This window comes from Malus domestica, chromosome 03, assembly GCF_042453785.1.
Source record: "Malus domestica chromosome 03, GDT2T_hap1".
Taxonomy (NCBI): Eukaryota; Viridiplantae; Streptophyta; class Magnoliopsida; order Rosales; family Rosaceae; genus Malus; species Malus domestica.
Genome location: NC_091663.1, coordinates 9736215 through 9761428, shown reverse-complemented (window position 1 = coordinate 9761428; position 25214 = coordinate 9736215). Strand labels below are relative to the sequence as shown.

General features: G+C 37.6%; 5 protein-coding genes and 2 non-coding genes across 11 annotated transcripts; 4 read left to right on the top strand and 3 right to left on the bottom strand.

Annotated features, from left to right (window-relative positions):
• The first annotated feature begins 3143 nt into the window (after nt 1-3143).
• On the top strand, nt 3144-3815 carry LOC139194642 (F-box/kelch-repeat protein At3g06240-like). Its single transcript, XM_070819533.1, has one exon. It carries the CDS (start codon nt 3144-3146, stop codon nt 3813-3815), a length of 672 nt encoding a protein of 223 aa, XP_070675634.1.
• Nucleotides 3816-6290: 2475 nt separating this feature from the next.
• On the bottom strand, nt 6291-9801 carry LOC103427209 (histidine biosynthesis bifunctional protein hisIE, chloroplastic). 5 transcript variants are annotated; one of them, XM_029099751.2, is made up of 8 exons: nt 9558-9801; nt 8524-8572; nt 8327-8401; nt 8042-8226; nt 7326-7571; nt 7124-7219; nt 6885-7036; nt 6291-6657 (listed from the first exon to the last, which is right to left on the bottom strand). In XM_029099751.2, the coding sequence occupies exons 4-8, from the start codon at nt 8210-8212 to the stop codon at nt 6459-6461; spliced, it is 864 nt and encodes a 287-aa protein (XP_028955584.2). In that variant the 5' UTR covers nt 8213-8226; nt 8327-8401; nt 8524-8572; nt 9558-9801; the 3' UTR covers nt 6291-6458. The 5 variants fall into 5 exon arrangements, with proteins under 5 accessions (XP_028955584.2, XP_070674395.1, XP_070674394.1 ...); XM_070818294.1 differs by having other exon boundaries at nt 7124-7172; nt 7312-7571; nt 9558-9765; XM_070818293.1 differs by having other exon boundaries at nt 8042-8221; nt 9558-9765.
• A 1060-nt stretch (nt 9802-10861) lies between these two features.
• LOC103422071 (elongation factor 1-alpha) lies at nt 10862-13900 on the top strand. Its single transcript, XM_008360103.4, has 3 exons — nt 10862-11075; nt 12121-12603; nt 12710-13900. The coding sequence occupies exons 2-3, from the start codon at nt 12142-12144 to the stop codon at nt 13589-13591; spliced, it is 1344 nt and encodes a 447-aa protein (XP_008358325.1). The 5' UTR covers nt 10862-11075; nt 12121-12141; the 3' UTR covers nt 13592-13900.
• Nucleotides 11681-11761, top strand: LOC114824264 (small nucleolar RNA SNORD25). The gene has a single exon (XR_003772403.1). It is a non-coding gene; the product is annotated as a small nucleolar RNA SNORD25 (small nucleolar RNA).
• On the top strand, nt 11869-11951 carry LOC114824263 (small nucleolar RNA SNORD25). Its single transcript, XR_003772402.1, has one exon. It is a non-coding gene; the product is annotated as a small nucleolar RNA SNORD25 (small nucleolar RNA).
• Nucleotides 13901-16856: 2956 nt separating the features above from the next.
• LOC103422724 (protein disulfide isomerase-like 5-1) lies at nt 16857-19864 on the bottom strand. Its single transcript, XM_029099750.2, has 5 exons — nt 19522-19864; nt 18903-18961; nt 18637-18812; nt 17400-17505; nt 16857-17238 (listed from the first exon to the last, which is right to left on the bottom strand). The coding sequence occupies exons 1-4, from the start codon at nt 19639-19641 to the stop codon at nt 17411-17413; spliced, it is 450 nt and encodes a 149-aa protein (XP_028955583.2). The 5' UTR covers nt 19642-19864; the 3' UTR covers nt 16857-17238; nt 17400-17410.
• A 1314-nt stretch (nt 19865-21178) lies between these two features.
• On the bottom strand, nt 21179-24575 carry LOC103422051 (vicilin-like seed storage protein At2g28490). Its single transcript, XM_029099749.2, has 4 exons — nt 24117-24575; nt 23326-23504; nt 23124-23204; nt 21179-22411 (listed from the first exon to the last, which is right to left on the bottom strand). The coding sequence occupies exons 1-4, from the start codon at nt 24526-24528 to the stop codon at nt 21368-21370; spliced, it is 1716 nt and encodes a 571-aa protein (XP_028955582.2). The 5' UTR covers nt 24529-24575; the 3' UTR covers nt 21179-21367.
• Nucleotides 24576-25214: the final 639 nt, after the last annotated feature.

Sequence of the window (25214 nt, the reverse complement as noted above, 5' to 3'; positions counted from 1 at the left end):
GATCCCATTCAGAAAAGCGGACTTCACATCTAACTAGAACAATTTCCACCCTTTATGTGCTGCCAAAGCAATGAAAGTCCTTATAGTGTCCAATCTAGCCACATGTGCAAAAGTCTCATTAAAATCAATCACATGCTTTTGAGTGTACCCTTTGGCAACTAATCTTGCCTTGTATTTTTGTATAGTGCCATCTAAATTCAGTTTGGTTTTGAAAATCCATTTTACTCTAACAATTGGTTTGTCACTTGGCCTATCAACCAATTTCCAAGTACCATTCTTCTCAATCATAGTGATCTCATCATTCATTGCTTTATTCCAATCTTCATCTTAGAGGCTTCATTGTAGTTCTCAAGGTCAATGACATTGAGTCTACATTGAGCAAACACTTCATTCAAGTTTCTCCATTTTTTTGGTGTATTGTCATAAGTTTCTGTGAGTTAGATCTCACTCTCCACATTCACAGCATTAGAAACATTACTGTGTACACCAGTAATACACTTTTCACCTGTGGTTAAATCATTCGACTTAGAAGAATCAATATTAGATTCCTCACATACACCACTTTCAATCTCAGTTATGCTTGCACCTTCATTAGCTTCTGAATAGGGTAGAGGGATGTGCACTGTCTCCATATTCTCCCAATTGAGCATTGCATCTTCATAAAAAATGACACTTATGGAAACAATGATCTTGTTGCTTTTTAGATCATACACTCTATAACCCTTCTATCTTGTCCTATATCTAACAAATACATATTTATTTCCAGTTTCATCCAGTTTCTGCCTTAACTGAGTTGGCACATGAGTGTAGCACACAAAACCAAAAATTCTCAAGTGCTTTACTCCTGGTTTTCTACCACAAAACTCTTCAACGGGAGTCTTGTTTTCCAATGCTTTTGTAGGACACCTATTAAGTATGTAGACAACAGTGTGAACTGCTTCACCCCAGAACTTGAGTGGTAGCTTCTTTTCATAGAGCACGGTTCTTGCTATCTCTACAATAGTACGATTTTTCCTCTCAACAATGTCATTTTGCTGGGGAGAATAAGCAACAGCGAGTTGCTTTTCAATACCAACATCTTCACAAAACTTCTCAAATTTTAAAGATGTATACTCTCCCCCCTGTCACTTCTGAGCTTCTTCAACTTGTGACCAGTTTGTAGTTTAACCATAGCCTTGAACATTTTAAAAATTCTGAATACCTCATACTTATACTTCAAGAATTAGACCCAACACATCCTTGACTTGTCATCGATTAAGGTAAGAAAGTATTTGCTGCCACCAAGAGTCTCACTCATGGTTCCACACATATATATATGTGTACAAGTTCTAGTGGAAATGTTGCCTTCTATCTCTGTTCTTTGTTAAAGGCCTCTCTGTGAGCCTTTCCAGTGGCACACCCTTCACACACCTGATTATGCTCTTGTAAGTGAAGCAGACCATACACCATGCACATTTCTTGCAGCATTCTCAAACTGTCATAGTTAAGATGCCCAAATCTTATGTGCCATTTCCATGTATTTCCTTCAATAGTTGCTCTATTTGCTACAATGTGATCCACATATTCAAACATTAGAGGGAAACATCTATTTCCTTTCATTTGCACAGTAGCAACATGGTCTTGCAGTTCTATGTCACTAAATATGCAAGCAATGAAATCACCAAATACTAGCCAATACCCAAGTTCTACCATTTGGCCTACATTGAGAATGTTCTCATCTAAACCTGGTACAATCATGCCTTCTGGTATGTACCTAGTTCATCTCTTAGTCTCCACTACCAGAGTTTCTTTCCCAATTGAATCAACCAAGTCCTTGTGCCTATTTTCACCTTACACCTTATATTTATGTCAATGTTGATAAACAATGATTCAATACTAGTCATGTGGTTACTACAACAACTATCCAGATACCAAACACTACTATTTTCTTGCATAGAGACCTTATGGCAAGCATAGAACATCAATGCATTGTCTTGAACATGGTTCAAATAGTTGGCAGCATATGTTTTCTTAGGCTGATGATAATCATTCACTACATGTCCAAATCTGTTGCAATTATGGCATTTAGGTTTTCCCTTAAACCAACACTCTCTATAGTGAGCCTTATCATAGATTTTGCACTTTTGTTTAGCACCCTCAGTGATCTCACCTTATCTCTCAGGCTGGTGAGTATTGTTTTCCCATTTCTTAGGCTTAGACTTCCAATTCTTCTTTCCCTTATTGTGATTTCCTTGTGTAAATGGCCTATTCTGTGCTTTAGGTACAAGATTCATACTAGAGAAAGCATGATCTGAGCTTGCAGCATCATCCCTATGTGATTTCATTTGATTAATTAGTTCAAATAATATAGTAAGATAGGCAGATAGAGATTCATTTCTTTCATCCTCATATATTCAAATTCAAGACGTAAACTTTGGAGTTTGACATATCTTGCATGTTCATAGCCACGAAATTCCTTTTGGAGTAGATCCCATGCACCCTTGGATGTCTCTTGGTTCACAATCCTAGGGAAGATCTCCTTAGAGACTGCACTCTGAATGATTCCTAGGGCTTTAGCATCCTTAATTAGTTGATCCTCCATGAATGCACTCGTCATCGTCTCCTTCAACGACATCCGACTCGGATGAATCTTCCTTGCCATCCTCATTCTTTGTTTTTCCCTTTTCTCCCTTCTTCTTCGATTATGGAATAGTAATCCCCTTGTCTACCAGTTTCCAAATCCCATACGATTTGAAAATGGTGACCATTCTCATAACCGTTCGAGAGGGAGAGAATCTAGGAAAGCCTATGAGGTCATCCAACCATTCATTACAAGACCCTATGAGATCTTGACACTTGCTTACATTTGAGCCTACTACAAATTAATCTAATCTCAGCCCTTGATCACTAACAATTCTAATTACTCAAACTAACAACTTGTTACAAATAATGAAATGATAGTTTAGACCTTAATCAACCAACACAAACTTCCACCCGAGATCATACACGAGATACTTTCATGGTTGCCAGTTAAGTCCTTATGCCGCTTTAAGTGCATCTCAAAGTCATGGCGTTCTCTGATCTCTGACCCCAAATTCGTCATAACACACTTCATCAAAGCGATCAAAGACAAAGATCGTCTACACTGCCAAACACGAAGGATCATGTTTACTGATGCGGCATATAATGGCATTCACTTCATGCATCTCGACAAGTTTCTAGATCATAAGTATCACGATGATCGTAATGATACCGGTGATCCAAGTGTAGTAGCAGCCATCAAGCACGAGTATGTTTATAAAGAAGTGCCAGGTGTTTGGGTTTCCATGTTGTGTTCCCGTAACGACCTGTTGTTTTGCATGATGTGCTACTTGAGGTTATATTTGGTTAACCTCTCCACCAAGGAAACCAAGAAACTACCAACAATACCAAAAGAAGAGAAGTATCGTAGTTCAATCAATCTATATGGGATTGGATTTGATCATTCCACTTATGAACACAAGGTGGTTAAGGGACTCTACACGAAATACAATTGCTTAATCAACCTCTTGCTTTATGATTTTGATGAAGATGGCGTGTTTAGTGTTTATACGTTGGAAGCCGATTCTTGGAGAACGATCGAGGGATCACTTCCCTACAGATTTTGTGCAAGTGAACCAGGGATTGTGCTGAATGGAGATCTCCACTGGTTCAGGGAAAGACTCGGAGACCAGTCACGGTTAATTGTTTCTGTTGCTCTAACGGGGGAGGAGAGGGTTCGAGAAATTCCACTCCCGCTTGACTGTGGTTATGCCGGAAGTACTAATCGAAGGATGAAACTGGGAGTCTTCAGATAATGGTTATGCATAACATATTATTCTTGTCCTTGTGGTGGGACATATAACTAGTTTTGGGTTGTGACAAAATATGGAGATGAGGGTCTCCGTCCCCTATCCGAAATTAAAACATTTGAATTTCTGGACAAAGTCTCATGATTTGATGGTGTTCGGACAACAGTTAATCATGTACAATTTTATGACAAAAGCCATTGGAAGATCAGCATTCATGGAATCAGCAGAGTTGGTCGTGTTTTTATGTGCTTGGAGAGCCTTATTTCGCTTAAACAACGTTAGAGAAGTATTTCGAAGATTGAAGTGTGAAGAAAGATCAATTCAACTCAATCGCCTTATTTTTTTTCAATTTTTTTTTCATGATTTTGGTATTCTTTGAATATGCTTCAACATTGAAGAAAGGGTTCTAATAGCTAAATTAGTGATTAATAGTTAATGTTCTTGTCAAACTTTTCTCTTAGTTGCCAAGTTTAGATTCATAAACTTTTTTTTTTAGGAAAATTTACTTCTGATGGTCTTTACCACTATTATTACGCATTCAAGCACTAATCAGTTTGTGACACTCATCAATTATTTGGATTCACTCAATAATATTGATTTCTCATAATTGGAGCGTATGCTACTACTGAAAGATCATTACTACAAAAATTTACTCCAATAAAAAAAGTGTAAATAAATAGTATAGAGTCATGTTTTCCTAACTTCATGTCCAAAAAATTATGATCACACATCATTCTATATCCAAGAAAATTATGATCACACATCATTTTATGTCTAAAAAACTATGATCACATGCCGTTTCATATCAAAGAAAATTATGATCACACATTCTTCGGTCATAGTTGGTCTAATATGAGCCTCATATGATTCCTGGAAGAGTATTCCCCTGGGAAGCTAATAATTATTATTTATCACAAATAGCATCGAGTTGTCTCACTTTAAATAAAGTTTTAATTCTTCTACTAGCATCTAATATTCCGCTGTAGCACATAAATTGGTTTGAGCTTTGTATCACAACCGGGTTCGAATCCCGGCAGCGGAATGTTTTTTTAATTTTTTTATTTAAATAGTTTATTAATTCTCTTCTTAACAACCCACTACTTTGTAACTTGTAGCACAATAATGACTCATTTAGAAGTGCTTTTGAAATGACTGAAAACGTTTTTGATAATATTTTTGAAACCTATCCTTAAAGTAATCCTGGAAAACCATCGCCAGCAGAAGCAGTAAAAACTAAGGAGGAAACAAGTCGTGTTGTAAAAGAAAAGGAGATAGTGATCGGGTTTGGTTAATCACGTTGGGTAGGGTTGGGGAAGGACGGGCAAATGATCAACCCAACCCAACTCATTCAATGAACGGGTTGAAATCGGGTTGGGTTCGGGCGGGTTATAATTATAAAAAACTCCGCTGGTTCGGGGTTTAAAGTCGGGTTGGACATGAAGGGGTTTGGGTTGGCCCAATCCGAGTTGCTCCCTTAGGAAAACCTACGTCGAAGAATTTCCAAAACCTCTTCCATTTTCACGATTTTACAGGCCAGCAGAGCCATGCCATGATAAAGCACATCTGCCATCTCCGAGGCAACACGCAGCCTATCTTCGTTCTCCTCCAGTGTTTGGCATAGCTCGTCTGCCTCTTCCCTGGAAATTATATCTGCAATAATAAGATAGATCGTTCTATGTCCAAGAAAATTATAATCACACATCGTTTTATGTCCAAAAAATTATAATCACATGCCATTTCATATCTAAGAAAATTATGATCACACATCAATTCAATCATAGTTGGTCTAATATGAGCCTCAAATGATCCCTTAACTGGAAAGAGTATTCCCCTGGGAAGGTAAAATTTATTATTTATGACAAATAGCATCGAGGTCTCTCACTTTAAATACATTTTTAATTCTTCTACTAGCACCCAATAATCCGCTGTAGCACATAAATTGGATTGAGCTTTGTATCACAACCGGGTTCGAATCCCGGCAGCGGAAAAAGTTTTTTATTTTTTATTTAAATAGTTTTTTAATTCTCCTATTAACAACACTCCTTTGTAACTCGCAGCAAAATAAAGGCTCATTTAGAACACTCCTTTGTAACTTGTAGCACAATAAAGGCTCATTTAGAAGTGTTTTTAAAATAACTGAAATCATTTTTGATGAAAATATTTTTAAAACCAATCCTTAGTATAAATCCAAATAGATCCTGGAAAAGCAGTTTAAGAAAGCGCTTTTGATGAAAATATTTTTTAAAATCAATTCTTAGTAAAAATCCAAGTAGATCCTGAAAAAACAGATTAAGTGCTTCATGCAAGAAGCATATATTTGATGCTTCTTCCAAAACACACCTAAAGTGCTTTTGGCATTCAAAATTAATTTCACAAAAAACGTTTTCAGTCATTTTAAAAGCTCTTCCAAACGAGCTCTAAAATGGTTCGAGCGCCAGTACCGCCATCTTTGTCGTTGATCGGAACTAGTTAACCAAATGATTGAGATTTAAAATCACACACACTACTGAAATTAGCTGCAAATTTAGGTTAAGAAATACTCCTTGTACAAATTAAGACCATAGTATATGGTGAATAAAACGATAAAACATAAGAGGTGATCAAAGCAAATCATTTAAACTTGACAGACTGAGCTGCCCGTGTCTATGCTTATGACTTGCGGTTTCTCTTTTCCTCGATACCCGACTGGGAAAACCTACGCCGAAGAATTTCCAAAACCTCTTCCATTTTCACGCCTTTACGGGCCAGCAGAGCCATGCCATGATAAAGCACATCTGCCATCTCCAAGGCAGCACGCAGCCTATCTTCGTTCTCCTCCAGTGTTTGGCATAGCTCGTCCGCCTCTTCCCTGGAATGAGAAAATACAGAAGATATCTCATTTATTAATACAGTTTTCGACTATGAGGATAACATGTATAACTCGAACCACCTAAAAGTCTACATCCGATGACAGCAAGCATATTACTATTCTTATTCTTTTACTACCTTTTTTTTCGAGTTATTGAGAAGTTAAGAAAAAATGTGAAAAAGATTTATATCAATTTGACAAGCAATATGACATTTTGAACATCTTACCTGATTTTTGAGCACAACAGCTTCTCATCAGATAGTAGACGGCAAGTCCACGAGGGCTTTCCACTCTCTGGAACTTCTAATTCTTCTTTTCGCTTGGCAATTGTCGACTCTAATGAGTACAAAGTGGTCAAAGCTAATTTATGTTCTTCGTCCTGTCACAAATCATCTGTATCACTTACAACACATGCTGTAAATTTGATGCATGAGTTTTTTTTTTTAATTGATTCAATGTTGAAAACCTGTCGATGTTCCAAGAAATCAAGCACTGGTGTGTAATAGCACGTCTCTGACCCTGTGTGGCAGGTAGGTCCATCAGGCTTCCCAAGGTATATTATCTAATAAATAGGTCTGAGTTAAAGTAATTGATGTAAAAAAAAAAAAATATATATATACATATATATATTAGTGAGTAGGTTCCAGCTAAACTAGCCAATGACATACGGAGTCTCGGTCACAATCAAGGAAGATTTCCTGGACATTAATGAAATTATTGGAGGTCTCTCCCTTTGTCCACAAGGTTGATCGCGACCGACTGTAGAATGTAGCCTTCCGTGAGGAAACTGTCATGGCCACTGCCTCCCTGTTAGCAAAGCCTTGCATCAAGATGGCTCCTGTGTCAACGTTTTGAGCTATGGCCACCGCTAAACCTTTGCCATCCCATTTTACATTGTCTAACACTGTTTCAACCTGAAATAAAATTGATGGATATTATGATCTCATCCATTTGCATATTCTATCCTAAAAATATGAAGAGGAAAAATACAGCATCCAAAACAAACTAAGTGAAGATGCATGTATTACATCTATTGGCACTACAGTATTTGTCATGATATGAGAGTGATTTGTAACAAGTTTTGTACATTTACGAAACTAAGTGAAGATGCATATATATATATATATATATCATATATTGGCACTTATACACAATCTACTAAATTCAAACAATGAAGAATCATTCTGTAATTTCAAACTATGCTGAGGGCATTATAGTTCTTTTCGGTATTGATTTCTGTAAATGCTGATGGGTTTATCGAAATAAATTCAAACAATGAAGAACCCTTCTCTAATTTCACTATGCATCATCTCGATTAGAAATATTTCTAGGACAGAATGACAACAACCATTAACCTAGTGAAATTAACTGCACAAGTAGGTACCTTTGATTGAAGATGGAGGTCCCTGTCAAAGTTGTGGGTGGAAGCATAAACAAGAGAACTGCTCTTTCTACTGAAATTGCTTCCACCATAATGATACTGGTTAGGAAAGGAAATGCGGCACGGGGAAGAAACTCTCACAGATTGCACAAAATGCAAGTGTGGAATCGCCATTCACATCAACTTTCCTGGGACGTAAATACAAGGTGAAGCCATTTGTCACCAAAAAGTACCAACAAGGGAAATAAGAAAAGAAGATATCAATTACAAACGCATCCACAATGATACCTAGGAATTGAAGAAATATGCGTGAGGCCCCAAAAGTTAAAATCTTGAGAGGAATTGATACAACGGAAATTATATCTGCAATAATAAGATAGATAAATCATGAGAGTGGTGATAGAATTTTTTGTGTGTGTGTGAGGGAGGGAGGGAGGGAGGGAGGGAGAGAGAGAGAGAGAGAGAGAGAGAGAGAGAGAGAGTACCATAGCAGAGAAATTCTCCAACCAGCCCCCTTCTGATTCTTATGATGCCCTAAATAAAAAAGATAAATTTAAATAATTCCTTATAGAGTTCCTCCTCAGAAGCTAACATAATTCTGTCACATATTGGTTTAACTTAGCATTCATCCTGTCACATATTGATTCATACGAAACGAATACAGTTCCACAAAGGATTCATGTTGGAGATGCAAAGACAGAAGATTATATGATTTCATATTCTAATCTCCCATTGCCCTAAAAATTATTTTTGAAAAAAATATCAACCTTCTTGAGGCTCAACTGTAGCTGGAGGGGGATCCATATCGCCAGCTGCATAATCAATTTATCGGGTACCAATAATATGAACGACATATCAATGGTCGATCGAGTATATATGGATCCCAGTCCTACTCCAGCAATGTATATTCTATAAACCCAATAAGAAGAGTCAGTACATCAATGTAAGTTTTTAGTTCCATAACATTGTAGAACCAAACCTCCTATGAAGGGGGTTTCGATTAAACCGGTTCAAATCTACTCCGAAAGTTCAAACCTTCATTGCAAAATGACCTCAACAACATCAGTAGCTGCCTCCCTATAATTTATAATTTACACAGAACTGAGCGCAATGACGTTCTATGATTCATATAGCTGACCACACTTGGTAGGAAAAGGCTTTGTTGTTGTTTGTTGTTGTATTTGAACACATTTTTTTGCAAAATTTCTATCAAGTTTCTACTGAAAATTTAAAACCCAGGCATATATTACTTAAAAGCTCCAAACTTTACACCACTTAATTACTCCAAATCCAAAGCAACAGCATTAATCAATCTTTTCTTCCAAAACCCATGATTTTTATCGGGTACCATTGAATTCTTCACAACCCATGAATTTGCAGAGATTTTTCTTGTGATTCAAAACCGGCATTAATCGGTGGGTCAATGTGAAAAAGGACAAAAACCAGGAAAGAAATCCATTTTAGTATCATATATTCATATCTCAAGCTGAACAGAAATAGAGTAAAAAGGGAAGCCTACTTGGTTGCTGCCGACGGCTGCTTGCCGAACGTTGCTGCTGCTGCTGCTGATGAAGTGGTGCCGTTTTACGACGATACAAAATATTACATATCCGTAATTAGCCTTCAACCCAAACCAAACCAACCCAACCCAAATTTTGGCCCAAATGCATTTTGGATTGAAATGACTATCCAGAAGATTGATCTCCACGCCAAATTCCAAATTTTGACATCTTAGCCCCGACTCTACCTGTAATTAGCCAACCGGTATTTCTCCTTACTTATGAGTTTGATGATATAGGTTCGGTTGTTTGGAATGTTGAATTCGATACTAATATTGGTGACAATAATTTGTTAAAACTAGTTTTGTTTTGTAAATTGTAGTCACCTTCAAATGTTTTGGAAATATGTGTAATTGTGATGAGTGACGTAATTTATTCTTTTGATATTCCTCCTGTACTGAAGAATTTTATTAGTTTGCTTAAGATTGTTTTTGGAAGCCACTTAATACCGCAGTCTTAGATTCGATTCTCACTAAAAGCAAATTTGAACCACATTATTGTTACTTCATTGTGAGGTTTAGCCCACTCCCCAAAGCCCTTAAGTAGATAATATCGGTTTTTTTTTAAGGATTGTTTCTGTAATGGCTAAACATGTTTCAAAAAGGCGATAAACCTTTGGTCAGATACAATCTTAAAACTTACAAGTTGTATCTTATCTTGCATGCCAAATTGATTGACATCTGCAAAAAAAAAAAAAAAAAATCATTTAACCCAAGGAGTCAATGGACTCGCAAGCTCATTTGAAATGAATATTTCCGACTTCAACAAAGGCTAGCCCCTGACTAGCACCTTTTAGAACGTACTGAGGTGATGCAAGGGGGAGATTTCTTTTCTATTGGCTTGATCTCGTTATGACATTGGTATTTCATGGTCATTGGCAAATCTTCTTGGGTCGACTTCCACTTCTAGTGAGTGGGTTTTCGACTTAAATTTTTTGTTGTGGTCTTTTGATTTTAGAAAAACGCGAAGTGTTGTAATATATATTTTTTTTAAAGAAACGAAAAGACCACTTATTTACAAGTGAATTTAATACTACTACAATTGGTGCTGTATTATCTTACAAATCTTGCAATTTGGCCCCTAAAATCAATGAATTTGATTGTTTTTTTCAACGACAACAAAAATTGTAAAAATTTGTAACTGGAAAGAAAGCGAAAAAAGTAAATAAACAAATAGAAATGAAAGGGCAAGATGGTCATTTTCTTGAGAAAGAATATGCGAAAGTGCCGAAGGTAGCGACATCATGCGCAAAAGATTAGGGTATCACAAGACTCACAAGCCAGCCGCAGTGCTAAGTAAACATTACAACCGTTAGATCAAATCCCCTAAATCCAACGGCTCAGAAAGAAACCCTAACGAAACTGATGCAGCAATCGCTCTTTAAATCCCCGAGCTCCTCACTCTCTTCATCCTCTCCATCTCGCTCCTGAGTCCGAAGTCGGCCGCGAGATCTTCTTACGCTCCTCCATTTTCTTGAGGTTAGCACATCTCTCTCTCCTCTCTCTGTCTCTCTCTCTCTAGATTTAGATTTTCTTTCTGTATCAATGTTTACGGCTTCGAAGTTCTTGAAATCGTATCGTTTTGAATGTCATTTGATTGATTGAAGTGAATCGATGATCTGGGTTTTGTTTATTGATCAATATTTGTGATAAGATCTGTGGGTTTTTCTTGAAATGGCATGTGGATTCATGGGTTCTAGGGGTTTTTCGTTTTTGATGAAAATGTTCGAGGATTCATGGGTTCTAGGGGTTTTTCGTTTTTATGAACTGGGTTTTTCGTTTTTCTTGAATTTAGATTCTTGTATCAGATGCAGGAAGATCCAATCTGAATTGGGTTTTGCAATTAAGTTTATTAGGCTTCATTATCTGGTTTGTGGATTTATCAGTTCCATGTGACTCGTTCCCTTGAAGCAATATTAATCGTGTTGCCTTCCATAAATTTTTACCTCCAATTTTTTCTTATTTATTTGGGGATTATTGGTGCAACTAAATTTTTTCGTAAAGTAATATCGTTATTTATTTTTAAAACGTTTATTTTGTTAATATTTAATAATATTATGCATTTGGGTTCGGTAATTTGATTGCAACAGTGATGATTCCTACAGACCTGTAATGATTTGCGGATATGATCGCAGATCTAAGAACATCTAAGGGACTGAGTTCAATTTTCTCTTGTTTGTTTGGGAACACTGTAGCAACTACCTTCTTCTGTTGTGCATGTTTACAAATTACATTAATTTATTTTTAAATTTGTTATTCTAGTAATTGTTTAAGTAACTGTGATGATTCCTACAGACCTGTAATGATTTGCGGTAATGATCGCATATCTAAGAACATCTAAGGGACTGAGTTCCAATTTATGTTTTTGTAAATGCTTTACAGTGTTGATTTGTATTTAATTCTTAAGATTGTCTTAAATTTGTTTTTTTTTTCTTATGATGAATTGCGGTGCTGTCACGATCATATATTCATTTCAGGCTAATTGCCTGTAGTGTTTTGATCATTCTTGTTTTTGCACTTTCAGATAATTTGCTGAAATCCCATCATGGGTAAGGAAAAATTTCACATCAACATTGTGGTCATTGGACATGTCGACTCTGGGAAGTCGACCACCACTGGTCACTTGATCTACAAGCTTGGAGGAATTGACAAGCGTGTCATCGAGAGGTTCGAGAAGGAAGCTGCCGAGATGAACAAGAGGTCATTCAAGTATGCCTGGGTGTTGGACAAGCTCAAGGCTGAGCGTGAGCGTGGTATTACCATTGATATTGCCTTGTGGAAGTTTGAGACCACCAAGTACTACTGCACTGTTATTGATGCTCCCGGACATCGTGATTTCATTAAGAACATGATTACTGGTACCTCCCAGGCTGATTGTGCTGTCCTCATTATTGACTCCACCACTGGAGGTTTTGAAGCCGGTATTTCCAAGGATGGTCAGACTCGTGAGCATGCTTTGCTTGCTTTCACTCTTGGTGTCAAGCAGATGATTTGCTGCTGCAACAAAGTGAGCCTTGTACATTATATGGAAATTTTATTGCATTTCAGTTGTAATGATTGTACTTATTCGTTGACAGTTCTAACTCATGTTTCATTATTTCTTATTTTTGCAGATGGATGCCACCACTCCCAAGTACTCAAAAGCAAGGTATGATGAAATTGTTAAGGAAGTTTCATCCTACCTCAAGAAGGTTGGGTACAACCCCGACAAAATTGCCTTTGTCCCCATTTCCGGATTTGAGGGTGACAACATGATTGAGAGGTCCACCAACCTTGACTGGTACAAGGGACCAACCCTTCTTGAGGCCCTTGACCTGATCAATGAGCCTAAGAGGCCCTCAGACAAGCCCCTCCGTCTCCCACTTCAGGACGTGTACAAGATTGGTGGCATTGGAACTGTGCCTGTGGGACGAGTTGAAACTGGTGTTGTTAAGCCTGGTATGGTTGTGACCTTTGGTCCCACTGGTCTGACCACTGAAGTTAAGTCTGTTGAGATGCACCATGAAGCTCTACAGGAGGCTCTCCCAGGTGACAATGTTGGGTTCAATGTGAAGAACGTTGCTGTCAAGGATCTCAAGCGTGGTTTTGTTGCTTCCAACTCCAAGGATGATCCTGCAAAGGAGGCTGCCAACTTTACCTCTCAAGTCATCATCATGAACCACCCTGGCCAGATTGGAAATGGTTATGCTCCAGTTCTCGATTGCCACACCTCCCACATTGCCGTCAAGTTTGCTGAGATCTTGACCAAGATTGACAGGCGATCTGGTAAGGAGCTTGAGAAGGAACCGAAGTTCTTGAAGAATGGAGACGCCGGTATGGTTAAGATGATTCCCACCAAGCCCATGGTCGTCGAGACCTTCTCTGAGTACCCACCGCTTGGTCGCTTTGCTGTGAGAGACATGCGTCAGACAGTTGCCGTCGGTGTGATCAAGAGTGTGGAGAAGAAGGAGCCAACCGGTGCCAAGGTGACCAAGGCTGCAGCCAAGAAGAAATGAAGTGTGTTGTGTTATCATCCGGCCTTAACTGGATTAGTTTTGTCGAATGTCGCTTATTTTCCATTTTTGCGCTACTCTCGTAGTTTATTTGGACAGGTTTTATGAGTTTTACATCGTAGCCCTCTAACTTTGCTTGCAAGGATTGTTGGAGGAGCTGAGCGGCAAGAATCGATTCGGGTTGCTCGGCAAGCTGTGTTGTATGCTATTTGTTATGGTTTTTGGTTGCTTTATACATTGAGATGAGTCGTGTAGTTGGTTATTGGACAATTTCGTATTAATGTTTGCAACTTCTGCGCTTTGTCTCTTTAATATCGTTTTGCATTAAATTTCTATGTTCGTTGCTTTGTTCTTATAGTATTTCTTTATCAGATTTGCTTCTGTATCTGTGTTAAATTTATGTCTTCGTCTATATTTTAAATCCATTAACGTCGATATATATGGAGTCCTTGTGAACCCTCTGTACAATGGATTTTTAATGACTAAAGCGCCCCGTGTATCCTGTGTTTTTTAAGGCACAACACTGCCAAACTAGCATTTAGTCCCGTGTTTGTTTCATGCCGAGACTACGTTTAATGAGACTCGCCTAGACTAAGTCGGACTAAAAGCTTCATTGAAGGGTCTTAGCGAGACCCCCATAAATTGGCTGGACTGCTAAGCCAAATCTGCTTGCCTCACTCGTTCCTCCCATCTGCTTCTATCTTGTATCCCACAACCCTTTTCAAACCCAAATCCCGCAAAACTAAAAAAAAAAATGCACAAAATTTGCAGCCGTTCCCTATTCAAAACCAGAACCAACTCCCAAAATTTGAACCTAGATAACCTAGAAAATCCCAAAATTCGAACTTAGAAAACTCAGAAACCCAGAAAACCCAAGAAATCCAAAAAAAAAAAAAAAATGCAGTGGGATGATCATGGTTGTTTCAATCACACATGCACCCAGAAAACCCAAACCAGATCCTAATAAGGGTAAAACTGTAAACAGTTAAGGTTGTTATGGTAGTTTTGTAATTAGTGAGTGATTAGTTGATGAAGGTGTAATTAGTTAGTTATCTAATACTAGTGAGTAACTAGTATATAAGACATCATTGTGTAAACCTTGTTGAAGTAATGAAATGAAAGGATAATTTTCCTAATAGATCCAACCCTTATCCTCCACCTTTGAGCCAATCACATATGTAGCCAACCTCCTTCAATCTCTTTCTTGCTCTATGTTTTGATTTTAAGATTTGCAATTGATTTAGTGAGAGGAAGTGAAGAGGCAGGATGGAGAGGTGAAGTGCAGAGGCAGGAGGTGAAGAAGGTGAAGTGCAGAGGCAAGAGGCGAAGAAGATGAAGTGAAGAGGCAGAGGATTTGCAATAAAAAAAGTTGGTCTATTCTTCTGATTAAAAATAAAGGCTGACAGGATTTGCAAACCTGAAACATAATTAGGTTTTTAAAAATTAAATAACTACAATATAATATTTTATAACAAATATTAGTTGTTTTTCGTTTTTAAGGTAAAAGTAAATTAAAAATGATTAAAAAAATTATTTTGGGTTCTAAAAATATTTTAGTCCATAGTTTAGTCCCCTACTGCACCAAACATTTCACTAATCTTACTGCATCATACACTTCATTATTCTTATCTTACTTAGTCTAAGTCAAGCCAATCCAGCTTAGTTCCTAAAGCTAGTCTAGTCCGAGATAGTCCGGTACAACAAACACACCCGCAAGTTATGTGTATCTGTTTTTAGTAAATATCGATCTTGTGGTGAAAACTAGACCTGACAATTTCTTACATGACCCGTTAACAGGACACGTAAACGACACGAAAATAACAGGTTTCGGGTCACCACGATAACTAATCGGGTCATTATCGGGTCACACGATAATAACCTGTTAATAACGGATCCTTAACAGGTTTACACGAGAGTGACACGCGGGTAACCTGTTTCAATATGATAAGAAAAAAGTTATTTTGATGATTTTAATTTTTTAAACTACTAAAAAAAACTTACTATAAAATAAAATAGATATAATGAATATGTATATATTGTTTATTAATTATTATTCTATAGGAATTTTAAATTTTATGTTTTATTTATTTATTTTTGTAGTATATTATAGGCAAAGATTGAGATTAAAAATCATAAAACACATTAAAAATAAAAATATCAAGTAATTTAAAAATACCAAACACATTAAAAAAATTATAATAATTAATTTACATGTGCGAAAAATATGAAAAAAATATGCAAACGCTCATAGTCGCATCCTCTACGCTTTGAGGATGGGTATATGATCGTTTGAAAATTTTAAACCATACAAACTCTCATGAATAATATTTTTAAGGGAGTTCAAAATAAACAAAATTCATAATCATTAATGTATAAGTCTGAAAGATGTGAAAGCATAATAAACGTTCATAATTGCATTCTCAACTCTTAGAAGATGGTTACATGGTCGTTTAGATTTTTAAAACCTTCCAAATATCATGAATAATGTTTTTATTTGAGTGCAAAATTAATAAAATTAATAATTATTATTGTAGAAGTGTGAAAAATGTAATCACTCGTAATGAAAAGTTTTACAATTTTCATGAAGGGGTCAACTCCAAAATTTAGTATATATATACTAATTTAGTATTATGTTTTACATTTTTTTGGGTCAAATTATGTTTTTCATTTTCATTTTTATTGATTTAAGATATATTTTTCTTAACGGGCAACGGGTCGGGTCATATTACATGATAATATTAACGGATTGATTTCGGATCGGATCATATTACCCGTTTAGTGTAACGGGTATTACATGACACAACCCGTTAAGCTATCGGGATGACACGAAAACGACACGAATGCCAGATCTAGTGAAAACTATTCATTGTGCAATGAAATATGTGCTTACTTATTAGAACAAGTTGTACATCCTAAATTTTAATCAAAGTTGTTCATTGCTCTTGGTTATGTATAGTGGCAATTCGACGGTGCTGGTTTTGCTTTCAGTTCCGGCCAATCTTTCCGGTTAGCAGGGCATTGCCCATCTGTACATATATTCTGTCTATTTATGCGCTTACCACGCACGGCCCTTTTTTTTCCTCCCACAACGACCGGTTGAACGAGTGCCATTGGTTGTAAAAACTCGTATTTTACTCACTAAGATGCAAGTGCTTTTGCTCGCTGGCCAAATTAACGTTTACACTCTTATTTGTAAACGTTAATTTGAGCATAAGCGCTTAGGCAGAATGCTCTTTTATAACATATATGACAGTTAGCAAGATGATACTAAATAATAATAGATCTCCAATCTCCAGTATAAACTCGTTTGTCATGTCCGAAAACAACTTATAAATCCAAACACGAACTATTCGTGATGAAATTAAACCTGCAATAACTTAAAACTTGGACAATTACACCTACCTAACGAACATCCAAACTAAATATCATGTGAAAATTACCGAGTTTTTAAATTCATTCATGAATACAAGCTGCTGTTGCCCATGTATGAGTTGTAGTTGGTATTTGCCCCACTGGAGTCGCAACCCCGAGTCAAAATTGTTGTGCCCGAACCCAACTGCTGAAGCTGAAGCTGAGCTGATGTCCATAGAAGCATATACTGGGCGTCTGTCACCATGTGTGCTAATGCGGGTTCAACACGCAAGTCACATCTGCACCAGGTAAAGACATTCAATTGTTACATACCGATTGATTCCAGTGGAGCACTAGGATTAGTACTTTCCAACTCATTCTTTGCAGACAATTCCAAGAGTTTAAACAAAGGAGTTATATCAAAAGATTAGATTTCACAATCCAACGTCACAAGGTGTACCCGACAGTTCACTACAACTCTTTATCATTGTCAAGCTGTGCCCTTGTTGCTGCCTTTTCGGCTTCTTCTAAGACAAAGTTTTTAAGTGAGTCAACATCCCTCGGCCCTGATCATTTGCACAAGAAACAATAACTAAGTGAGATACTCTACCACACAAAGTCTAATACGTTATTGGAACAAGAAATTAAACACTCAGCCTTTAGTGGGCTGCATTTGACTCAAAGTCTACAAATAATATATACAGCTACATGAAACAGTTATTTGGACTGATAACAGATCAAATTCACTCAAATGAATCCACAGCATGAGCACACCGCCACCGTGCCATCCCATGCCATGTGAAGATAAACTTGCACATGACATTGTATCATCGGCTCGGGACGCCACGGGGGAGATGTAACCATTAGCATGTAAGTCCTTCTCCGAATGTACATACTAATTAAGCCAAGGATTAGTCCCACAAGAAATATTATCTCTATCTCTGCTATACTAAACAAACCAGCCAAATCTTTCACAGGTACCTACAGCACCACTCAAACATTCTCGCAATTTATATCTCACATTTCCTCCAGCAAAAAAATAAAACAGGGCAAAAAAAGAATATAAAAACATATATTAAACCATGCACACATCTTTATCAACATTGGGGTATGATAAGGTATGGTGCAGTACTGTTTACCACTTTTCCACAATAATACTATATTACCTCTTTCAATGTTGACGTAGCCAAATGTTAGGACTTCTTATTTGTGATGGATTTCCAGTGTTGTTATTATTCTTAGGACATTTCAACTGATGAGAACAAGTTGTAGGATAATAAATGATACCACAAAATGGCGGATGTGATGGCCAGTTTGTATGGCCAACATAAATTATAATGATTTCCCAAATGAATCTGTATTGAACTTAAAATGAATATGGAAGCGCTAGTGATCTGAATTGAGAATAAATTGATATGAACATTTTCTTCTTCTCGGAAGTTATTACTAACAAGCACATTCGGGTTGGTTAATCACGTAAATACGTGCCCAAGCCCACGAGAAGCTTGCACATAAAATCTATTTTCTAGACAAGGCACTTCAACAGGAATTTCATATAAATAGTGTTTAGATTATAATGTGAGTATAAGTGCTGTTAGTAAGCCTGAGTAGATCAAATAGAAAATATTTTATGCACCACAAAGATGACAACGAATGGAAACACAACTGATATAGCAGAAACAAAATTTGAATCGTACCTTGATATTTTGCGACTTCTTCACCATCATAGAATACTTTAAACGTAGGATACGAATGAATGTCAACTTTGGAACATACGGGTTTACTCGTACTGCAATCAACTTCCCCAACCTCTATTTCGTCTTCACCTTCCACTGTCTTCCCAAGGTCCTCCCACAACGTACCCATGTTCTTACTGAAAGCAAATGTTGCTATTACTAGTAAGAATATCAATCTTTCATTATCTTTTCTAATCATGAACTTGGCAGAGGTAGGGAAAACTTACCAATGTTTACACCACGGTACACAGAATTTCACAAACCATGCCGTGTCTCTCTCCTTCACCTAAGAAAACACATACACAAATAAACAATCAGCAAGGTGATAAAGGTTAAACACATTTCTCATTAGCTATAGCTTGAGATATAAATTTCTCTTTCCAAATTACTTCCTACTTAATTAGCCTCTTGTTTTCCTGGAATCATACATTTCTTATAAAACCTATGACATTTTTCACTTTAACTTCCAGTCCAATTTCATAGACTCAATCGCCATTTAATTCTGGCAGCGATAATAAATTAAAAGAAAATTGACAAAAAGGGCAAAACTAACTAGGCATCAGCATTGATAAGATCACCAGGGATTTATAAGCTAGTAAGGGAAAATTGGATCTGGGTTAGGTTTAAAAACCATAATTAAATGTGCCTGTGTGTAGAAATTGCAAAACAGGATCTGCATCAAACATCAAAATCACAACAAGGCCCTACCCAATCTGCCCAGAAATTGGGAAAAGAATCTGAGCGGTAAAATCATAGCCATAACTTCATGACCTTTTTTAGTAGATTGGATCTGTGAAATTGAATGCAAATAACTAAGAATTTGAAAAGGGTTTTTTGAGTTGTTACCTTGTCCGAGAAGGTGTCGGCGGTTAGGGTTATAACCTCAGCTTCGGCATGGGTTGTTAGGATTGGAAGAAGAAAGAGAAGAACTGAGACGAAAACTAGAGAAGCAGAGTGGGTTTTCATGGCTGCTGAGAAAATTTCAAAAATTTCCGGGAAAATTAGATTGACGGACGACGCTCTGTAAGTTATCCCCCCAGCTTCAGTTTCGTACTAGAGAGATATACCTAACGTTTTTGCTTTGCACCCGCCCAAAAAGAAAAGCATGCCTTGCAGGCTGTTCTATATAAAATGGTTGATTTATTAATTGCCTCAGGTTTGGGTCATATATACAAACTCATACCTCATCTTCTAAACATTGCAAATTTATATATCAATTTAAGATACATTGTAATGTTGTATCTTCGTAAATATTCAGTCAATTTGACTGTTAAATGATGATGTGGCAAGTGCAGGGCTCACTCCCTCGCCCAAATGATGTTGTTGATGTTTGAATTATTACTTAAACGTTTATTAACGTATTTATTTCCTTGGTGACACATCATTTGGTTTGCAAATTTTGGTTTTTCTAATGGTTATACGAGAATCCAAAAATGAAGGATATGGATGTTTGTTGTCTTGGTCACATAATAGACTCATACTTCATTTTTTGAACATTGTAATGTCATACATAAATTACGAATTTGTTGCAATGTCAGACCTCATTTTCTTGTCCATCAATTTGTTCGTTTACTGACATGGTAGGCATGTGGCCTTCTCCCTCACCCACAAAAAACTCCACGCTGCTGAATTATTCACGGTGGAGTGTGACTTGTCCCATTCACTAAATATATCTCATTCGTTGAATGGTTTGGGTCATATATCCCATTTACTGACCGTAATACTAAGTGACACTATTTTATTCAATTGTACATAAAGAAAATTGTGGTTTCACCATAAAACAATTAGTACTATGTGGAGTAACCTAACTTACTTATAAAATCATGCAAGACCCTCCTACCATCATTGTAGGAATCTCCGCCCCACATGTGGCAAATTTTCAAGTTAACACGCGTACAACACAAACATGTGACTGTTAGGCTTCGGACAATCTGGTCGAATACTATAAAGAAAGAAGTTCCACCATAAAACCAAAATTGATAATATGAGAAGTAGCTCAACTTATAAGTCCATTCAAGGTTCCTCCTTCTATCAGTTCATTCTCAACAAAAATCAAACTTCTGTGAGATTGTTAAGGAGACTCTTAAAAGTGGAACTCTGCATACTCTTTATCATCTCATTGAAAAACGTCAAGTCTCTGTACCAATACTATAAAATATTATGCCAATGCCAAAATGAGATGGCATAGAATACGTAAAAGTCTCAATTCTAAAAAAATACCAATAACATTTATCAACTTCTGTTTAAATAGGGTTTTGAGAACAGTAAAGACCAAGACCAATAGGAGTATTGGTTCTTGAGGGTCTCGATACAGTGAAGGGCATACCATCCGTATTTTAAAATCTCAACCCGTTCATTCCACACTCGTTCATCCGTTTCATTTCGCATTGCGTTACACACAATACAAAATTCTTGGTATTGCAACTTGATTTTCTGTGCCCAACAAGAAAATGGTTGAGATCGGATTAGTTGTAAAACAAGCAATTCCGATAGCCACCAAACAAAAACAAAAGGTAGTACATTTCTTATTCGCGAGCAAGTCATTCACAAACGTAACATAACCACAAATTTTAACCAAAAGAAGAAAGACAAGACCAAGTACAAAAGCTAAAAACATGAACAAAAAGCTCCTAAATAACCTCGAAAAATAAAAACTCCACAAGGCCACTCTTTATTCACCACAGAGACTCTCTCAATCAAATCCCATAACCATGTCATTCCCAATACTCTTGATCACCTCCGGCACCCTCTCAAACCTCCCCTTATCCCCTCTGTCATCCTCCCTTCTTCCCTCGCCCCTTCCCGCATCCCCCCTTCTCTCGCCCTCTCTTCTCTCGCCTTCCTCCGGCTGCTGCTGCTTCCTCTCTTCCTCTTCCTCCTTCGGTGGCTTCCTCTCTTCCTTGTACGGAGGTGCTGCTTGTGCCGTAGGCAAGATCACTGCCTCACGCTGAGCATCAATAAACTTTCTCAACCGGTCCTCGCTCACGCTGAAAGCAGCTGCAAGCTCGGGTCCTTTGAGCTCCTGAAGAACGGATGCTGCACCGACCAAAAACTGAGGCCTGTTCTTCCGAGCGGAAGTTGTGAATCCGAAGAACTCAAGTGGTCCGGTTCTTGACGCGATTTGACAGAATGCGAAGTACCTCGGCACCCAAAACACATCACCTTCTTTTATCTTGGCATTTATGGCTTGTGTCCCATTTGGGAACACAATCTGTAGCGTTCCGGAGCCTCTCAACACTATGCCGTATTCTGTCGCTCTGGGATTCACATGTGGTGCCATCATTGAACCGGCGGTGAGGTTGACAAGGTAAACGCCAATTCCAGAGTGTTCCAACGGTGAGTAATCTGAATGATCGAGCTGCATGCTCCATCCGTAGTTGTTTCTGAAGTTGGGTTTTTTGTCGTAGAGATTGTAAGAGTCCGGTGATTTTCCTCTTCCCTTGCCCTTGTCATAGTCACCTCGCCTCTTCTTGTCATAGTCATCTCGCCTCTTGTTTTCGTTCGAATCAGTGCCAAACACCGAGTTCAAGAGCTTCCTCCATGACCATGTTTCTGATTTGCCTTGGTGATGATCTTCTTGTTGGATGTCAAACATACTCTTCATTTCTTGAAGTCTGTCTTGCTGTTTTAGCCGGAGGAATTTCGACCAGACGCTTGGCGAATGAGATTCGGGCACAAAGACAATCGGACCTTGTTGTTGACTTGTGAACATTTCGCTTAGTTCTGATGACGTGACCTGCAATATTGGACACACATTTGTTTCTTTAATTTCTGATCACACTAATTAAAGATTATGACGTTTAATACATCACAAGGTACTGCAACACTCACCAAATTCGTTTACTAAATTGTTTACCAATTGATGTAATCAAAGACTCAAAGAGTTTCGAGATGATGCGGTAGACTGGTAATATTCCATTATTCAAATTTGAGTTCACTCCAGATCAGCAGAAAACACTTGCATGGTAGGGATGATGCCACCACGGGTCCCAATTCATGCAAGTCCTTCTCAAAAATGAACTCATGTACCTCTAAGCTCTAACATGAGAAAATTTGATACAAAATTTGGTGTGTTCTAGGATTATTGTTAATTATACAGAAAATTGGAGAACACCCCATTGCAATATAAAAATCCATTCAAATTAATATCCGAGTTCGACAAAACGTGGAGCATTGGTCCTCACACTTCTTTAGATTTTCTGTCAAAAGCACATGAAAAAGTGCATGAGTCCCCATTAATGGATAAATCCGGGATACCAACCACACTATTTCACGCATGTCACGTGCTTAATTTTGACACGAAACATTATAGGGTTGGTGTCACATATTTGTGGATTTCATATATCAATTTGAATGGATTCTTACTCATAATAATATGATGATAAATAATATATATGTAGCAAGTTTAAATTTAAGAACTGATCATAATAAAGCTGTGATGTACTTACATTGAAGGCATTTGCAAGTACTTCATGGTCAAATCCAGCAATAACAGACTGCGGGTTGCTTCCTCCGCCAATGAAGAAAGACTGCATTATTTTCCAAAACACCCAAATTACTTTACAGATGCTGAAAATTTGAATTACCATAAACCCTAATTAGATTTTTTTATGATTAATTAAGAAATGATATTTTTTATTTGTTGTGTACCTGCAAACCCATTCCCAAACTCTCAGAAATGTCGATGCTGCAAATGATGTGAACCCTCTGGCCCTCCCCAGTATTCACCAAGTAAAATGGAGACCCAGCTGGAATTATATACACATCCCCTGCCTTCAATCTCCTCTCTCCCAATTCATCTTTGTAGATCAACCCCACCTTTACTTCTCCTGCAAGCAAACAATTACAATTCATGTTCCACAACTCATTAGATAATCTTATTCAAAACACCAACCCATCAAAGGGAATTGTTCACTAGAAAAATTGGAAGTCCTACTTTCCACAATTGCATGCATAATATTCAAGTCACAAAAATAAATGCAAATATCCACACAAAAAACAAAATAAAAGCAAATAATTAAGAAATGTGTTAAAAATTAAGATTCCATTATCCACTGTACCCTTTAAAGTGTATCACTCACTCACTCACCAAGTCCCGCGTTGTACAATTGCATGCATCCAATTCAATTACAAAAGTAAAACCAAACAAGCAAGGAAATTAAGCAACTCATCAAAGACTGAAAATCAGAATACATGAATTTTGTAACACCACGCATCAGTGTGGATCTAATAATCAAAACTTAAACTACGTGTGGATATGATAATCAAACTTACGTCGGTATGGAGAATAGACTTAAAGATTTATGGGTCCACTCACCACCTTCAAAGCGTGCGAGTTTGCATTCATCGATCATTGCAAAGCATTGACATTTCAATTCAAAAAGTAAAGGCAAAATTAAGAAAACATATTCTCTTAATTAGTCGATTAGTAATACGATTACCTCTGCAGACGAAGAGGATGAGATTGGAGTCGAGATACTGAGGAATAAAGAGGGACTTAGGCTCCATGGTAATAAACCCAATATGCATGGGCTTATATACAGCCCTACCAAGCGCACCCATCACCACTCTCATCTCTCCTGCTGCAGTTTTCACTACATGCTTTGCTTCTGGCAGCAAAAACCTATCTTCTCTCGATTCTACTCCTCCCCATTCCGGATATTGCTCCTCCTCCTTCTTCTCCGGCCACCTCCTTCTCCCACCGCTTTCCTGCTCCTCCTTCCAATCTTCTTTCTCCTCCGTCGTCCCTGTCCTCCAACCCTCATCCTGGTCACCAGTGTACCCCACCGTCATTGAAACTCCATAGCACATCACCAGCATCAAAACCACAAACCTGATCACTTTGTTTCCCATTTTTTCTTCTTTTTTTGCTTTCTCTGTGATAATTTCTGTGAGTTAAACTTTAGGGTGAAGTGTGGGGTTTATAGAGGAGAGGGAGAGAGGGGGACACGTGTCGGCCATGCAGAGTTTGGGGTTTGCTGGCGGTTTATTGTTTAGACACAGATGGGGTTTGGAAGAGAGATATTCGCACACAGCGTGAGAGTGTGACAGACAGAGTTATCACTTGACGCAGCTTGAATAAACCAACCTGCCTACGATCTATTCCTCCTGTTCAGAAACGATTCAGATTCTTTGTTTTTATCTAGTTTTAAACTCGCAGAAACTTTTTCATTTTACTTTACGAGTAATGCTACATTTATCACCTAATTGTATCATCATTATGGCAAGTGATCATTTACTACAGTGATGAAAATATGTTGAGCTCTTACATGAAGGTGTGGGTTCAAACCCCGTGAGTGGCTAATTTAACATTTAATATAACAAAATCTATCGTTTGACCAAAAAAAAAAAATTGTACCATCTTACTAATAAAGGTAGGACTCTTTGGTTGAGTAATTCTCATCCCTTTATTAGTTAAAATGTTAGATACAACAACAACAACAACAAAGCCTTTTCCCACTAAGTGGGGTCGGCTATATGAATCCTAGAACGCCATTGCGCTCATTTGGGTCATGTCCTCCGTTAGATCCAAGTACTCA

Bases quoted from the DNA above. Each gene is read 5' to 3' on its own strand.
- LOC139194642 (XM_070819533.1), top strand. From the start codon at position 3,144: ATGTTTACTGATGCGGCATATAATGGCATTCACTTCATGCATCTCGAC.
- LOC103427209 (XM_029099751.2), bottom strand. From the start codon at position 8,212: ATGGCGATTCCACACTTGCATTTTGTGCAATCTGTGAGAGTTTCTTCC. The intron at 7,037-7,123 runs GTTTTCAACATT...GATTTGTGACAG, and splicing joins ATTTCTTGGAACATCGACAG to GACGAAGAACATAAATTAGC. The intron at 6,658-6,884 runs GTAAGATGTTCA...TTCTCATTCCAG, and splicing joins CTGTTGTGCTCAAAAATCAG to GGAAGAGGCGGACGAGCTAT.
- LOC103422071 (XM_008360103.4), top strand. From the start codon at position 12,142: ATGGGTAAGGAAAAATTTCACATCAACATTGTGGTCATTGGACATGTC. The intron at 12,604-12,709 runs GTGAGCCTTGTA...TTATTTTTGCAG, and splicing joins TGATTTGCTGCTGCAACAAA to ATGGATGCCACCACTCCCAA.
- LOC103422724 (XM_029099750.2), bottom strand. From the start codon at position 19,641: ATGAAAACCCACTCTGCTTCTCTAGTTTTCGTCTCAGTTCTTCTCTTT. The intron at 18,962-19,521 runs GTAACAACTCAA...GTGTTTTCTTAG, and splicing joins CCGACACCTTCTCGGACAAG to GTGAAGGAGAGAGACACGGC. The intron at 18,813-18,902 runs GTAAGTTTTCCC...ATTTGCTTTCAG, and splicing joins GTACCGTGGTGTAAACATTG to TAAGAACATGGGTACGTTGT.
- LOC103422051 (XM_029099749.2), bottom strand. From the start codon at position 24,528: ATGGGAAACAAAGTGATCAGGTTTGTGGTTTTGATGCTGGTGATGTGC. The intron at 23,505-24,116 runs GTAATCGTATTA...GTTTGCTTGCAG, and splicing joins CATCCTCTTCGTCTGCAGAG to GAGAAGTAAAGGTGGGGTTG. The intron at 23,205-23,325 runs GTACACAACAAA...AAAATAATGCAG, and splicing joins GTTTGGGAATGGGTTTGCAG to TCTTTCTTCATTGGCGGAGG.